Source organism: Trichechus manatus, unplaced genomic scaffold (genome assembly GCF_000243295.1).
Source record: "Trichechus manatus latirostris isolate Lorelei unplaced genomic scaffold, TriManLat1.0 scaffold00008, whole genome shotgun sequence".
NCBI lineage: Eukaryota > Metazoa > Chordata > Mammalia > Sirenia > Trichechidae > Trichechus > Trichechus manatus.
In genome coordinates, this window is record NW_004443944.1 from 28649930 (window position 1) to 28666190 (window position 16261).

At 38.1% G+C, this 16261-nt stretch overlaps 1 protein-coding gene across 4 annotated transcripts in view; it reads left to right on the top strand.

Annotated features, from left to right (window-relative positions):
- Positions 1-16261, top strand: part of LOC101352172 (ubiquinol-cytochrome-c reductase complex assembly factor 1) — a 140507-nt gene that overhangs the window by 24979 nt on the left and 99267 nt on the right. For 3 of the 4 annotated variants that reach the window (XM_023725054.1, XM_023725056.1, XM_023725060.1), the window contains exon 2: positions 12357-12461. In XM_023725054.1, coding sequence (XP_023580822.1) covers positions 12357-12461 — 105 coding nt within the window. Of the gene's footprint in view, positions 1-7583; positions 7603-12356; positions 12462-16261 lie in introns of those variants that run through there. The other variant, XM_023725059.1, reaches the window with a different exon arrangement.

A 16261-nucleotide genomic window follows, 5' to 3' on the forward strand; every position in this document is an offset into this window, starting at 1 on the left:
ATTTTGCTTTAAAGTCTATTTTGTCAGAAATTAATATTGTCACTCCTGCTCTTTCTTGATTGTTGTTTTCTTGATATATTTTTTTCCATCTTTTGCGTTTTCATTTGTTCGTGTCTTTAAGTCTAAGGTGTGTCTCTTGTAGGCAGTATATAGATGGATCATTTTTTTTAGTCCATTCTGCCACTCTTTGTGTCTTTATTGGTGCATTTAGTCCATTTACATTCAGTGTAATTATTTACAGGTATGCATTTAGTGCTGTCGTTTTGATATCCTTTTTTTTGTGTTGTTGACAGTTTCTTTGTTCCACTTAATTTTCTGTGCTGAGTCATTTTTCTTCATGTATTTTCTTTTCATCATCGTTGATTTTGTATTTGTGAAGTCTTCATGGTTTTTGTGTTTTTTATTTTGATGTGTAGGATTGTTAGTTTCCTTTGTGATTACCTTAATATTTACCCCTATTTTTCTAAATTTAAACCAGTATTTTATTTCTTTATGTCGCCTTGATTTCCTCTTCATATGAAAGATCTATGACTACATTATTTAGTCCTTCTTTTTTGTTTTAATGTTGTTGTCTATTCCATATTGATGTCTCTGTTTGCCTATCTTCAGTGTTTTAGCTTTGATTTATTTTTTTGACTTCCTTATCTGGGTTGATATTTGGTTGTTCTGTCCTGTGTTCTAGTCTTGGGTTGGTATCTGATGTTATTGATTTTCTAACCAGAGGACTCCCTTTAGTATTTCTTGTGATTTTGGTTTGGTTTTTGCAAATTTCCTAAGCTTCTGTTTATCTGGAAATGCCCTAATTTCGCCATCATATTTGAGAGACAGTTTTGCTGGATATATAATTGTTGGCTGGCAGTTTTTTTCCTTCAGGGCTTTATATGTGTCATCCCTTTGCCTTCTTGCCTGCATTGTTTCTGCTGAGTAGTCCAAGCTTGTTCTTATTGACTCTCCTTTGTAGAAGACTTTTCATTTATCCCTAGCTGCTCTTAAAATTCTCTATCTTTGATTTTGGCAAATCTGATTACTTTCTTTTGGGATCTACCTTGTGTGGAGTTCAATGAGCTTCCTGGATAGACATTTTCTCATCTTTCACAGTATCAGGGAAGTTTTCTGCTAACAAATCTTCAGCAGTTCTCTCTGTATTTTCTGTTGTCTTTCCCACCCCTCCCCACCCCGTTTTGGTATTCCAGTCACTCGTAGGTTGTTCCTCTTAATAGAGTCTCACATAGTTCTTAGTGTTTCTTCAGTTTTAAAAATTCTTTTATCTGATTTTTCCTCACATAAGTTGGTGTCAAGTGCTTTGTCTTCAGTCTCAGTAATTCTGACTTCTGTTGCCTCAATTCTGGTCCTATGACTTTCTATTGAGTTGTCTAATTTTGAAGTTTTATTGTTAATCTTTTGGATTTCTGTTTGGTATCTATCTGTGGATTCTGGCAGCCTGTTAACTTTGTCTTTATGCTCTTGTATAACCTTCTTAAGTTCCTTTGTTGCTTTGTCTGTGTGTTCCTTGGCTTGTTCTGCATTTTGCCTGATCTCCTTCCTTTTGCCTGATCTCCTTCCTGATCTCTTGAAGAGCTCTGTATATTAATCTTTTGTATTCTACACCCGGTAATTCCAAGAAGTTATCTTCCTCCAGAAGGTTTCTTGATTCTTTGTTTTGGTGGCTTGCTGAAGCCATCATGGTCTGCCTCTTCATGTGATTTGGTATTGACCGTTATCTCGGAGCCATCAATAAGTTATTATTTTTATTTTATATTTGTTTATTGTGTTCTAGTTTCTTGTTTTTTTTTTTTTGTTGTTGTTTTGATATGCCCAGATAGGCTGGTCATGTGGGCTAGTTTGATTATTGGCATCTTTGAAGCTCTCATGTCCTGTCTCCATGTGGCTGGAGTTGTTACTAGGTTTGTGAGCCCAGGAGTCTGTTTACTTTTCTTGTGAGTATTCAGCTCAGTGGTCCAGGTCGTCAGTCACCAAGTGTGTGGTGCAGGCTCTCACTTACAGTCCTAGATGGGCGAGGGTGATAGGAGTAGGCACAGGTATCTGGCTGCAGTAGGGGGTCATGTGCTGAGCAAGTCAGGGGTCTGACGGCTGCCTGTGAGTGTCTGGGTGGAAGGCGTGTCCCTGTTCCCTAGAACGCATAAGTGGGTGGGTTTTGCAGCCAAACTGGACACCCAGTGCTGTTGGTTGTAAGGACTTGGTGTCACCACTTATTCTTGGACCTCTGTTGCAGGTAGCTTGGTGGAGTAGGTGGAGCCACCAGTCCTTAGGCCCCTGATGTGGGTAGGTGAGGACCCTGCTTAATGGGCAGGACAGTGTCACATGTCACAGATCTGCCGCTTCCACTTATAGTGATACAGTTGAAGTTAGGTTTCAGGTATATACCCTGTAGTACTGTGCTAGTGAGGGCCTACGCTGTTGAAATGGGCCCACACAAGTCTATGCAGGGGGAAAAGGCACTCAAAGTCCGTGGACCCCTTATGCCTGTGCCTAGGCAAAGGGGCTGTGCCTGCCCTAAGTTCCCAGCTTAGGGGAGCTGACAGATTATTTTTGCCTGTTTTTAATTTATTTCCTCTCCAAGGTCGGGAGAATGGCGTCCTATTTGCGGCACAGGGGGCGCAGTAATCACCGAAGCTGGACTGAGACCTGGTGCAGAGCGGGGAGGGGGCAGGTAAATGGGAGAGAGGTACTTGCCAAAAAGGGGAGGGGGGAGTTTGATCCGGATGGTAGGTTAGATGCTTATACTTAACTTTTGCTGATTGAGCATCATTCCTTGCTGGTTCTGGAGTCTTGAGCAGACTGCCGCTGGGTTCTCTTGATGTGGAAAACGCGTCCTGAGCACCACTGCTTGCCTCACCCCTTGTGTGCTAGCTGATCCAGCCTGTATGGTCTTGGTGCCGGCCAGGTCAGGTCTGGCAACTCATCACTGCTTCCGAACCGTCCTTCCCTCTTCTTGCCGCTCAGTCTGATTCCTCAACTTTGTGTTTGATGTTCAGGGCTCCTAGATTGTCATATACAATCGATTAACTTGTTTTTTCGGGTCTTTGTTGTAAGAGGGACCACAGGAAGCGTCTGACTACTTTGCCATCTTGCCCTTGCCTCCTTGGGGCTTATTTTTAATCAATCCTGTCAATCTGTCTTTTACTTGGAGTATTTGATTAATTTACATTTACTGATATATTTACTGATAAAGCAGAATTTATGCCTACCGTTTTGCTATTGGTTTTCTCTATGTCATATATTTTTTCATTCCTCTATTCATTTGTTATTGTCTTTGTCTTAGTCATCTAGTGCTACTGTAACAGAAATACTACAAGTGGATGGCTTTAACAAAGAGAAATTTATTTTTTCACAATCTAGTAGGCTAGAAGTCCAAATTCAGCGCATCACCTCCAGGGGAGGGCTTTGTCTCTCTGTTGGCTCTGGAGGAAGGTCCTTCTCATCAGTCTTCCCCTGGACTAGGAGCTTCTCTGTGCAGGAACCCCAGGTCCAAAGGATGCACTCTGCTCCTGGTGCTTCCTTCTTGGTGGTATGACATCCCCAACTCTCTGCTTGCTTCTCTTTCATTTTATCTCTTGTAAGATAAAAGGTGGTGCAGGCCACACCCCAGGGAAACTCCCTTTACATTGATTCAGGGATGTGACCTAAGGGTGTTGCAATCCCACCCGAATCCTCTTTAACATAAAATTACAATCACAAAATGGAGGATAACCACATAATACTGGGAATCATGGCCCAGCCGAATTGATACAAATATTTTTGGGGGGACATAATTCAATCCATGACAGTCTTCTTTTGTGTTAAATATATGTTTTCTATTTTAATTCGTTTTACTGTATTTTTTATTTTCTTAGTGGTTGCCCCGAGGATTATAATTAATTTATAACAATCTAGTTCAAATCTTTACAAATTTAGTTTTAAATGTATGTGAAAACTTTGCTTCTACATAGCTCTGTTCCCTCGCCTTCGTTTGTACCGTTATCGTCATTCAGATTACGTGTGTATACATTGTGTGCCCATCAACATAGATTTGTAACTATTGCTTTATACAGTTGTCTTTTAAATTAAGAAGAAAACGTTACAAACAAAAAATACATTTATACTGTATTTTATATATACATAAGTAGTTACTTTTACCAGTGGTCTTTATTTCTTTATCTAGATTTTAGTTACTGTCTAATGTCCTTTAATTTTAGCCTGTAAGTCACCCTTTAGTATTTTTTGTAAGGCAGGTCTGCTGTTGATGAATTCTCTCAGTTTTTGTTTATCTAGAAAGTCTTACTTTTTCTTTCATTTTTGAAGGATAATTTTGCTGAATATAGATTCTTGGTTGACAGTCTTTTTCTTTCAGAACTTTGAATCTGTCATCTTATTGCCTTCTGGGCTCCATGGTTCTGAGAAAAAATAAGCTGTTAATTTTATTGACAATCCCTGGTACATGATGAGTTGCATCTCTCTTGCTGCTTTCAACATTTTCTCTTTGTGTTTGTCTTTTCACAGTTTGTCTATTATCTGTCTGGTTATTGATCTCTTTGAGTTTATCCTGCTTGGAGTTCGTTGAGCTTCTGGGATTTGTAGTTTAATGCTTTTCATCATATTTGGGAAATTTTCTGCCAAAATTTCTTCAGATATTCCTTTTGTTCCTTTCTCTGTTCTCCCTCTGGGGTTCCCATTACGTTATTGTATTTGATGTTGTATCTCAGGTCTTCAAGGCTCTGTACGTTTTTCTTTATTCTTTTTTTTGTTCCTCAGACTGGATAATGTCAATTGACTTTTTTTATTAAGTTCATTGATTCCTCTGCTTGCTCAAATCTGCCATTGTGCCCTTCTAGTGAATTTTTTCAGTTATTGTACTTTGCTATTCCAGAACTTCTATTTGGTTCATTTTTATAATTTTGTTTATTGATATTCTCATACTTTCTTATTGTCTTTAGACATAGTTTTGTTTACATCTTTGAACATATTTATATAGCTGACTTAAAGCCTTTGTCTGGTAAATAAAACTTCTCTGCTTTTCAGGGACAATTTTTATTGACTGCTTTTTTTTTTTTCCTGTGTATGGGTCATACTTTCTTGCTTCTTTGGAAGTCTCGTAATTTTTGTTGAAAACTGGGTATTTTAAGTAATATATTGTGGCAACTATAGAAATCAGATTTTCCCTCACCCCCAGGGTTTTTGTTTTGTTTTTTTGTTTTTTTTGGTGACATTTATGAATTAATTCTGTAAAGTTTGTATTCTTTGTTGTGTGTTACCACCAAAGTCTCTGTTTGGTGTGCTTAAAACCAAAAAAACCAAACCTGTTGCCCTCAAATTGATTCCAACTCATAGTAACCCTATAGGACCGAATAGAACTGCCTCATAGGGTTTCCAAGTCTGTAATCTTTACGGAAGCAGACTGCCACATCTTTCTCCCACAGAGCAGCCGGTGGGTTCGAAACGCCGACCTTTTGGTTAGCAGCCAGGTACTTAACCACTATGGCATCAGGACCCATTTTGGTTTGCTTACTGATCAGTTAATGATTAGACAGAGATTTTCTTAAATACCTAGAATCATTAAGTCTTGCTGAAGGGCTCTGTGTGCATTCTGGAGTATACCTTTAACACTCCTGACAGTCAACTGACAACTTTGCCTTAGTCTTTACTTTTTGCTTGTGCAGAGCCAACCTCAGCCACAGGAGATAGCTTAGGACTTTCTCAGGTCTTTCCTGAGCATGCTCACAGCCTTGAGCATGCATATAGTCCTGTGCATGTGAGCAGCCTTCTAGATTCCCAGGAATATGTCACAGCTTTCCAAAGCCTCTATGGATATCTTGAGGATCATGGGTGGTACAAATGGTTGTGCTTGGCTGCTGACCCAAATGTTGGCAGTTCGAACCCACTCAACAGCACCATGGAAGAAGGCCTGGCGATCTGCTTGCATAAAGGTTAGAGCCAAGAAAATCCTATGGAGCAGTTTTACTGTATCACACATGGGGTCACTATGAGTGGGCATTGACTCCGTAAGCAACCATCACGTTTGGTTTGGGTATGGATGTTTCATTCCCCAGTTTTCCTTTTAAGCTTTTTTTTAAAAATATTTTATTGTGTTTCAGGTGAAAGAAGTTTACATAGCAAATTAGGTGCACATTTAACAATTTCTGCACAGATCATTCAGTGATATTGGTTAAATTTTCCACAATGTGTCATCATTCTCATTCATTCTGTTTTAGTTGTACCATTTGCAGTACTCTAGTTTCCCTGCCCCTGTTCCTTCTCATCTTTGTTTTAGAGTAATTTTTGATCTTTGGTCTCATATAGGTGATTTTTTTAAAGGGGTTCATTACTCACAGATGATATTCTTTAGTTTATGAGCCAATCTGTTATTTAGCTAAAAGGTGTTCTCAAGGAGTAATTTTTATTTAAGGTTTAAAGAATATCTCAGTGTGATAATCTTGGGGAATCCTCTAGTCTCAACTGGTCCAGTAAGCCTGAATTTTTTAAGAATTTGAGTTCTGTTCCACATTTTTCTTCTCTTCTGTCAGCATCCATCTATTGTAGCTCTGATCAGAATGGATGGTAGTGGTAGCTGAGCACCATCTAGTTCTTCTGGGTCTCAGAGTAGATGAGTCCTGTGGTTCATGTACACTGTTAGTCCTATAGACTACCTTCTTGTCTGAGTGTTTGGCTTTCTTTTGTTCTGGAGGAGTAGACGCCAATAGTTGTATCTTAGATGGTCCTTTTAAACTTTTTGATTAACCTATTGTTTGCTTCTACTGTTACCACCTCAAGTTAAAAACAATTGCCTCTGTTGTTTTTTTAACAAATGCCCTGGGGAAAAGACTTGTCACACCGGCAGCAGTAAGTCAGATCAAACAAAAACAGACTTGCAAGTGGGATCTTCCAGGAACTATCAGACAGATCAAGTAATATCAGTTCTCTAAATGAGACTTTGAAGGAGTATCATTTCTATTCTGTCCCCTCCTGTGGCTACTAGGCTACATATTTTCATTGTTGGTTTTCAAGGTTATCACAGAGCTAGAGAAGTGGAGATGGGAATAGGGCAAGTTAATACACTACAAAGCTTGCATTTCAACTGAGTTTCAGCCATTTTTCTTGAATACACACTCCCAGGATTGCTGCAAGCCTTTGGTTAATTTCTAGAGTTCTGCAAAAGTTGATTTTGCCAGTGTTCTCATTGCTTTTACAGAGGAGAGAATTTTGGAGGTCCTAACTCTGCTCTTCTTGATGATGTATGTTGCAAAGGTAACATTTAAGCAAGGCCCAGGGGTCCTAGAATGGGGGATCCACGTCTAGTTTTATTGGGGACTTTCTACATTGGTCTACACAGATTATTACAGATTTTTAAAAAAACTTTTTATTTTGAGATACTTCCAAATTTACTGAAAAATTGCAAGAAACCAAACCAAAACAAAAGTCTTTGGTACAGTAAAACCTGTGAAAGCCAGAACCTGTGTAAGGTGGAAACCTGTCAGAGAAGGAAAATGCAAATACTTTCTACTAAAAGGAGCAATAGAAAAGTGGTAAGACTGCATCCTGTCAAAGGCGGAAAAGTTGTGACACCTGGAAAAATAAGGCAGTCCTGTGGCATTCTAGCTCTCACAGGTTTGTTTCACTGTATAACTTAACTCACTCCTCAATTGTTAACATTTGGGCACGTTTGCCTTATCATTCTTTCCTTCACCCTTCTTCCCTCCCTCTGCCCAGTTTTCACTCCTCCTATCTCTCCCTCCTTATTGCCCTTCTTTCCCTACTTCCTCCCTCTATAAAACTATCTTTTCCCCCTGAACAATATAAGTTGCAGATATGATGTCTATTACTTTTTAATATTTTAGTATGTATTTTCTACAAACAAGGGTGGTATAAGTATCAAAATCAGGAAATTAACATTGATCTAGTAATAGTTTTTGCAGGCCCTACTTAAATTTGCCTGTTGTCCCTTTAAAGCCTCTTATAGCGAAAGAATCATGTCCAGAATTACATGTTGCATTTGGTTTTTATGCCTCTTAAGACTGCTTAAGCCTGGAACGGTTCCTCCATGTTCACTTTTGCGATCTTGATAGTTTTGAAGAGTACAGGCTAGTTACTGGGTAGAATATCCCTAAATTTGGACTTGTCTGATGTTTCCTCATAAATTATGCTTTTTTGGCAGGAGTACCTCAGATAGTATGCATTGTTCTTCTCGTTGTAACATATTTAAAATACAAACAAACAAAACCAAAACCAAACCAGTTGCTGTCCAGTTGATTCCGACTCACAGTGACCCTATATGTTTCAGAGTAGAACTGCGATCCATAGAGTTTTTAATGGCTATGATTTTTCAGAAGTAGATCGTTAGGGCTTTCTTCCAGGGCACCTCTGGGTGGATTTGAACTGCCAACCTTTTGGTTAGTAGCTGAGTGCTTAACTGTTTGCACCACTCAAGGACTCCTGTGTCATATCAGAAGGCACATAATTTCATTTTGTCCCTTTATTGGTGATACTAGCTTACCACCTGGTGAAGTTGGTGTCTGGTAGGTTTTTCCACTGTAAAGTTAATAAACATTCTGTGAGGAGATACTTTCATACTTCTACTGCAAGGTTAAGCTTTCGCTTCTCACCCATTTATTTATTTATTCATTTATTTATATCAGTATGGACTCATGGATTCCTGTTTTATTCAGAGAGTTACAATCTATAACTGTCGTTTCTTTGATGCTCAAATTGTCTCAGACTTGACCAGTGGGATCCCTTCAAGCTGGTTTCTTCTGTGTTCTTTTGACATGTCCCACCGTTCTCTGAGCAGTTTCTTACTTTCTGATACAACACCATGTTCCAAGCTCTTCTTGTATTTTTCTTTGTCACTGTTCTGGAGTCAACTTTTGTCTGAAGAAGAACTCCAAAGTTCCTTTTAGTGGATATTCCTATTTAGAAACCATGATCTTGTTCCTACATGTGCTCATTGCTATTGGAGTGTCATTGCTTCCAGGCCCTTTCAGGACAGCGGTAAGAAATACACGTTTGCATATAAACACACATATTTCTATTTCTTTATCTATTTATCGATTAAAAGCCCATGCCAGTTATTCTGTATCCAATTCAGTACCACAGGGTTTGTTCTAGACTTCTGCCTTTCCATGTTTTCTCGGATAGAAACCTAACCCCTCATCCTTAATGTATTTATTGATTTGCTAAAATCCTCCTTTTATGTCATCAATCTTTTTGAAAGCTCAGATTAGACCCCTCAACGCCATCCCTGACAAAGCAGGAGGAGAAAGCATATTCAGTAATTTTTGAAGGAATGGTTGAACATTTCTCTGCTCCTCTTGTCTGTGGAAAGTATCCTGTTGTAGCATTCCACACTGTAACTTACAGGAGCGTTTGCTGCAGTCGTATCTCTCCTTTGGACTATGGAAGTGAATTAGTGTCCCTGGCATTCAGAATACAGGCACCACTGGAGAATTACGGAGTAGATTTGATGACTACCTTTAGAATCTTTTCCAGCTCATGAGTGAGCCAAGGAAAATACTATGTATCTTTACAAATGCATGCAGAAACAGGCTTATCTCTGGACTGATTAAAGCGTAGTCAAAAAAAAGAGCTGATACGTCAGAACATTTTGAAATACAAATGTAAAATCACTTGCAACTAACAATGAGGACAGGAAACAAAACCATGAAAGATGGCTTTCAAAATTTGGTTTTCAAGTATTGGTAAGGCAAAGACAAACTAGTTCCCACTTAGTAAAGATTTATTTATCCTAGGTTAAAGCAATATTTTTAACCACTGGGAATGGCTATAAATATTTTTCTGAACTTGGGAGAAGTTGAGGTTTGCTAATTGTCATAGGCCTAATATATTAATACCTGTAAGAGAATAAATACTTCCACAGATTTATAAGTGAAGTATTGGAATAGATGGGAAGGAAAAAGGACTTAGTTGAGTCAGGAAATCTAGGAATCTAGAGGGATTTCATAAAGCAAATGAGCTTATGGTTTGGGTAGGAGTGAAGAAGAGAATCCTAGAGTAAGTGACTACAAGGGGATTAGCTTGTGTGGAGTGCGGCAATGGTTTCCAAACCAGACTCTTCAGTGTTGGAACTCCTGAGTGGAGACTACAAGGCAGGGTATGTAAGTCTAATAATGAGTCAAGAAGGGCCCAGCTGGTAAAGACCTGTAAAGATCAGGTAGGTGTTTGACTAAAGAGGTACTTGGAGCCTCTGCAAGCTTTTGAGAAAGGGAATATCAAGTTCAAAACAATTGTTTTAGGAGTATGGTTTTTGCTGCTACGACAGTTTGCTGGAGAAAGAGGAGCTTGCTTACATTATTCAATAACAATTGTTAATAACAATAATGATGTCTTTGTGTGTATTTTGCTGTTATCAAAGTACTTTTACAAATGTTCCTTGGAACACAAAGACATCATTATTATAGTTTTTATTTTCCCCATTTTATGTAAGGGAAAACAGAGCCCTGAAGAGTTAAGTAACTTGTTCAGGGGCACACAGCTTTTTAATGGTAGGCTCAGGATTCAAACCCCCTTTCTGCCACACTTCAGCAGTTTCAGTTAAAGATTTGAACAAGAATTGTTGCTGTAGGATTGGAGAAGGAAAGAACAGAGCAGATTGCTCTTTAATAAGGACCAATTTAAAGTACTGGCATAGGACCAAGTAGAGCCAAAATTACAGAGAAAAATTTTGTTGACACTGGAAAAAATGTGATGAAATTCTTTAGAAAATCTTCCAAAAGTTTGCATTGTCCTTACTTGTAATTTCCTCTTGCCTTCCCCCCCACCCCACCCTTGGGTCTGAACTTGTAGAAGTTTCATCTTATCCCGTGTTTACGTTTTTAGGAGAGAAACATCTGACACCGACTGAGTCTCATAAATCTGTCAGCTGTAAATTAAACCAAAAGTCAATAACTGTCTCTCATTTGACAACTATTGCAACAAATCAAACCTCAGCTGAAATAAAATATTTTTAACTTTACTTTGCATTTGAAATGTAAGGTGCTGCAAGTTTCCTATTAGAAACAGTTGTATAATTTTAGAACTGTGAGATACTTTATAAGGCATCTCTAGGTTTAAAATTCTAACCCTTTCTCTACCCCACCCCACTCCTTCCTGCCTAGTCATGAGGAAACTGAGATTCAGATACAACTTAATGTTTATTACTGGAAAATATTTGCGTTTTCCTTGTCTGACAGGTTTCTGCCTTACACGGGTTCTGGCTTTCGCAGGTTTTACCGTACTACTCACAGTATTTAACACATCACTACAACACACCGACCTCAGTTTGTATGTCTACCAGGACTCAAAGCTGCTGCATCCCTGGTGGATTTTTGTATAGGTGCTGTTATAAATTAGATTGTGTCCCTCAAAAACGTGTATCCACTTGGTTAGGCCATGATTCTCAGTATTGTGTGGTTGTCCATCATTTTGTGATCTGATGTGATGTTCCTCTGTGTTGGAAATCCTACCTCTATGATGTTAATGAGGCAGGATTAGAGGCAATTATGTTAAAAAGGTAGGATTCAATCTACAGGATTAGGTTTATGTTGAGTGAGTCTCTTTCGAAATATAAAAGAGAATCAAGCAGAGAGGAAAAGGGCCTTATTATTACCAAGCAAGAAGAGAAAGGAGCCAGTCCTCATTATGGCCCTATTAAATCTACAAGTCAAGTGAAAGAAAACCTTGGATACGCCAGGGTTGGTTCCTATAATAGAGATTTCCAGTGCTGTGTACATGGATGGCATTTATACAGTGAAATGTATCACAGGTTCATGAAAAAAGCAAATTTCTCCTTTATCAAGACAACTCTTCCTTTCCTCAGTCTAGCTTCTCACTTTAGCCAAGAGACCCTTCTGAGGTCAGCTAAGGCCAGAGGGAAAATTGAATCTCAGTCATAACTCAAACAGCCATTCAGTCGTTCTTTTATCTTGGAAATCAAGCTGCCTACATGTGTTTTCCGACCCTATAAATTTCTGCCCTAGTTTCTTCCTCTACTTGGGGATGATGATAATCCCAGCATTGTTTACAATAAAGGAATTCTATGAAGATCAGATAAATTAATGTTTATAAAAAGGCATTGCAAAGTACAGTTTGAATAATAATCTAATTGTAAAATGCCAGAGGTCTGCTTATTTTGTTTCCCTAGAGGGAGCCCATACCCTCCTATTGCCAGAATTATTTTAGTCCTTGGGGCCAGGAATAGTTAGGAATATATCTTATCCTTGGGGAGAGAAGCATGGGGAGGCTTGGTCTTGGTCTCATTTTGAAATTTCTCCTGTCATGTGCATTGTTCTGGCAGCACCCTCTTTGTCTTCTAGATATGGAGTCTGATATAGATTCCTGGCAGACAATTTTTTTTTTTCTTTCTCTAGAGGAACCAAACTAGCATCACCCAGTGGGTTCCAATATGCAGCCGATTGATACCTGTTTCTCCTACCCAAGAACAGTGGGGCAGGATGCTGCCTGGCACTTCTCAGGTAAGGTTTGTTTTTCTTTGCTTAGTATGAAAACCTTAGTTTTTATGTGCAAATGTCATGTATTTATAGATTAGCCAACCAAACTGTGTGATGGAAAAACCTCATGAGACCACTTCTGGGTCTCTGTGGTGCCAGCTCAGGACTGATTCCTACAGTATAGTGTCTAGGGTGTCGCTTCTAAATACCCTAGCAATGGAACTTAGCCTAGGATACCATGCTATAGTCTGATGATTTTTACTGTTAGGGAGTCTTTCCAGATATTCATCTCAGAGTTAACTTTTCTTCAGTTTTCTTTTCATAGCTTCTTTGTGCCACTCTTATTAGGGGCTGAAAAATATAGTCCCCTCCCCCCCCCCTTAATGAATATAAAATCCAAGGAGCAATAATTTGAGGCCTTAGTTTACCCTTTACCCTTCACCACATGATTCATTATAATGTAATTCACCTTGGGCCTTCCTTGAGGGATTTTTCCCCTATTTGCCTTAATTGTACAAATAATTTAGTAATAAAGGAAATAAAAATCACCTATGACCTCAAACTTGAAATCATTAATATTTTCGTTTTACTAGTCCTTTCTAGTCCTTAACATTTATGTGTATGTGTACCGATTTTTTCCTCAGGGACCATAACAAATATCCATAGAATTTTATATTCTGCCTCTTTACTTATTAGAGCAGGCATTTATTCATTTGTTAGTTAGACTTTGTGATTAAATTTTTTAATGGCTACATGATATTCTATTAGCCTTTATTTGATAATAAAATTATTCCTAATTTTTTCCAACCATCATAGGCTTTGATGTAGTTAACATTTTCTTGGCATATTTAAATTTTTTAAAAATTATTTACTAAAAATTAATTGCAAGGAAGATGTACCCTCATAAAGTATGAACAGTTTGCCTCTTCAAAGAGTTGCTTTAATTTATAATGCTACCAGCAATGTATATATGACCAGTTTTTCATCATAATTCTCCCCCAAATTAGGTGTTTTCTTTAAAAAACTAATTAGGTAGAAAATGTTACCTGGTTTTGTTTTGTATTTTTTTTGTTTAACTATCAGGGTTAAACATTTTTTCCATGTTTACCAGTTAATATTCCTGTTTGTGAAAATTGTATGCTTATATCATTTCTCCATTTATCTACTGGGAATTTATTATTTTTTCTTGCCAATTTATATGAGTTTTTTCTGTAACCATTAACTTTTTTTCATATCTTATGCAATTTTTAAAAACTTATTTTTGCTATATATAATTATATTAAAAGTATATATATATATATATATATATAGTGCTTTAAATGAAAGTTTACAGTTCAGGTTAGTTTCTCATACAAAAATTTATAGACACACTGCTGTATGACCCTAGTGCTCTCCCCATACTGTGACAGCACACTCCTCCTTTCCATCCTGAATTTCCCGCGTCCATTCAACAACCAGCTCCTGTACTTTTCTGCCTTCTCATCTCACCTCCAGACAGCAGCTACCCATTTAGACTCATGTATCTACTTGAGCTAAGAAGCACACTCTTTATGAGTATCATTTCATGACTTATCTTCCAGTCCAATCTTTGTCTGAAGAGTTGGCTTCAGGAATGGTTTTAGTTTTGGGCTAACAGAGAGTCTGGGGGCCATGTCTTCTGGAGCCCCTCCAGTCTCAGTCAGAACATTAAGTCTGGTCTTTTTACTAGAATTTGAGTTCTGCACCCCACTTTTCTCTTGCTCTGTCGGGGACTCGTTGTTGTGTTCCCTGTCAGGGTAGTCATTGGTGGTAGCCGGGCACCATCTAGTTCTTCTGGGCTCAAGCTGATGGAGCCTCTGGTTTATGTGGCCCTTTCTGTCTCTTGGGCTAGTATTTTCCTTGTATCTTTGGTGTTCTTCATTCTCGTTTGCTCCGGGTGGGTTGGGACCAATTGATGCATCTTAGATGGCCACTCACTAGCTTTTAAGACCCCAGATGCCACTCACCAAAGTGGGATGCAGAACCTTTTTTTAATAGTAAAAGTATATTTTTTAATATGGAGTAGTTTCCTCTCCTGCTTTTCTGAGGCTATGTCTTGTTTGTCTCTGTATTTCTTGGGCTTCTGACTAAGCCTAGCACAGAGTGGGCACTAAATGTATGGAGAATGAACGAAGAGTCTGCCTGTCCAGACTGCTTTGGATGGTCATGCAGATGTTTTTTTTTCAGGGTTGGAGAATGTTATAATTACTTTTTGTTGACGAGAAAATTTTAATACTGTTTAAGAATCCCTGACTTGTGCCCTACTCTTTCAGTCAATAAACATTTCTTGACCACCTACTATGTACCAGGTATTGTGTTAGGCTCTGGGATAGCATTACAGCAAATCGTCCATGTGGTTTATACTGATCAGATGCAATTTTAGCTAATGTAAATAAATTGGACATTTGGACATATTGAATATACCTCACTAGCAGATCTTCTCACTTTTGAGGTCCTCTTGGTGGAAGCTATTGCCTTAAGAATGGCATTCTCAGGTACATGTCTGACAAGGAAGCAGATTTGTCTCAGAATGAGGAAGAACTTTGTGTTAATTACAACTATGGTGTAATGAAATGTGTGGGCTGCATTTTGACATACTGAATTTACTGTTACTGGATATATTCAGGTAAGGGTTGGATGATTGTATGTCAAGGGCGTTACATAAAGGAATCCTTCATTGGCTGAGTGGTAATATCAGATGATCTCTAAGGTAATGTTATAATTAAATAATCCTGTTATTTAAAAAATCTGGGAACATTGTATTCTCATCTTTTTCTTTCTAAATAACCTCCTGAAGCTGTCATTCTTTGATGGGTCTACTTTTTAAAATTTTATTTTGAAATAATTTTAGTCTTACAGAAAAGTTGCAAAAATAGTAGAGTTTCCATATACATTTCATCTAGCTTTTCTTAATGTTAACATCTTGCATAATAATGATCAATTATGCAGTTGTCGAATCCAGGAAATTAATATTGATATGATACTCTTAACTAACCTACTTACATTATTCCAGTTTTACTAGTTGCCTTCACTAATGCCCTTTTTTTGGGTTTAGGATCCAGTCCAGGATCCCATATTACATTTCGTTGTCATATCTCCTTAGTTTCCTCCAATCTGTGACCATTTCTGAATCTTTCTTTGTGTTTTCAGGACTTTGACACTTTTGTCAAGTACTGGCCAGTTATTTGTCGACTGTCCCTTGATGTAGTTTGTTTGCTCTTTTCTCATAATTAGATTGAGGTTATGCAGTTTTGGCAAAAGTGATGTTCCCTTCTCAGTGTATCATATCAGGGGTACATGATGCCAGTATGTCTTTTTACTGGTGATGTTAACTTTTGATCACTTGGTTAAGGTGGTATCTGTCAGGTTTCTCCACTATAAAGTTATTGTTTTTTCCTTTGCAATTAATAGGTATTTTGTTAGGAGATACTTTGAGACTATGTAACCATCTTGTTTCTCATCATATTTTTGCCCACTAATTTTAGCATCCATTGATGGTTCTTTTCTGCAACTGTCATTACTATGATATTTCCCTAATGGTGATTGTCATGGATTGAATTGTGTCCCCCCAAAATATCTGTCAGCTTGGCTAGGTCATGATTCCCAGTACTGTATAATCGCCCCTTTATCATCTGATGTGACTTTCCTATGTGTTGTAAATTCTATCACTGTGATGTAATAAAATGAATTAGTGGCAGTTATATTGGAGATCTACGAGATTAGATAGTGTCTTAAGCCAATCTCTTTTGAGATAGAGAAGCGAGCAGAGATACAGGGGGACCTCATACCACCAAGAAAACAGTGCC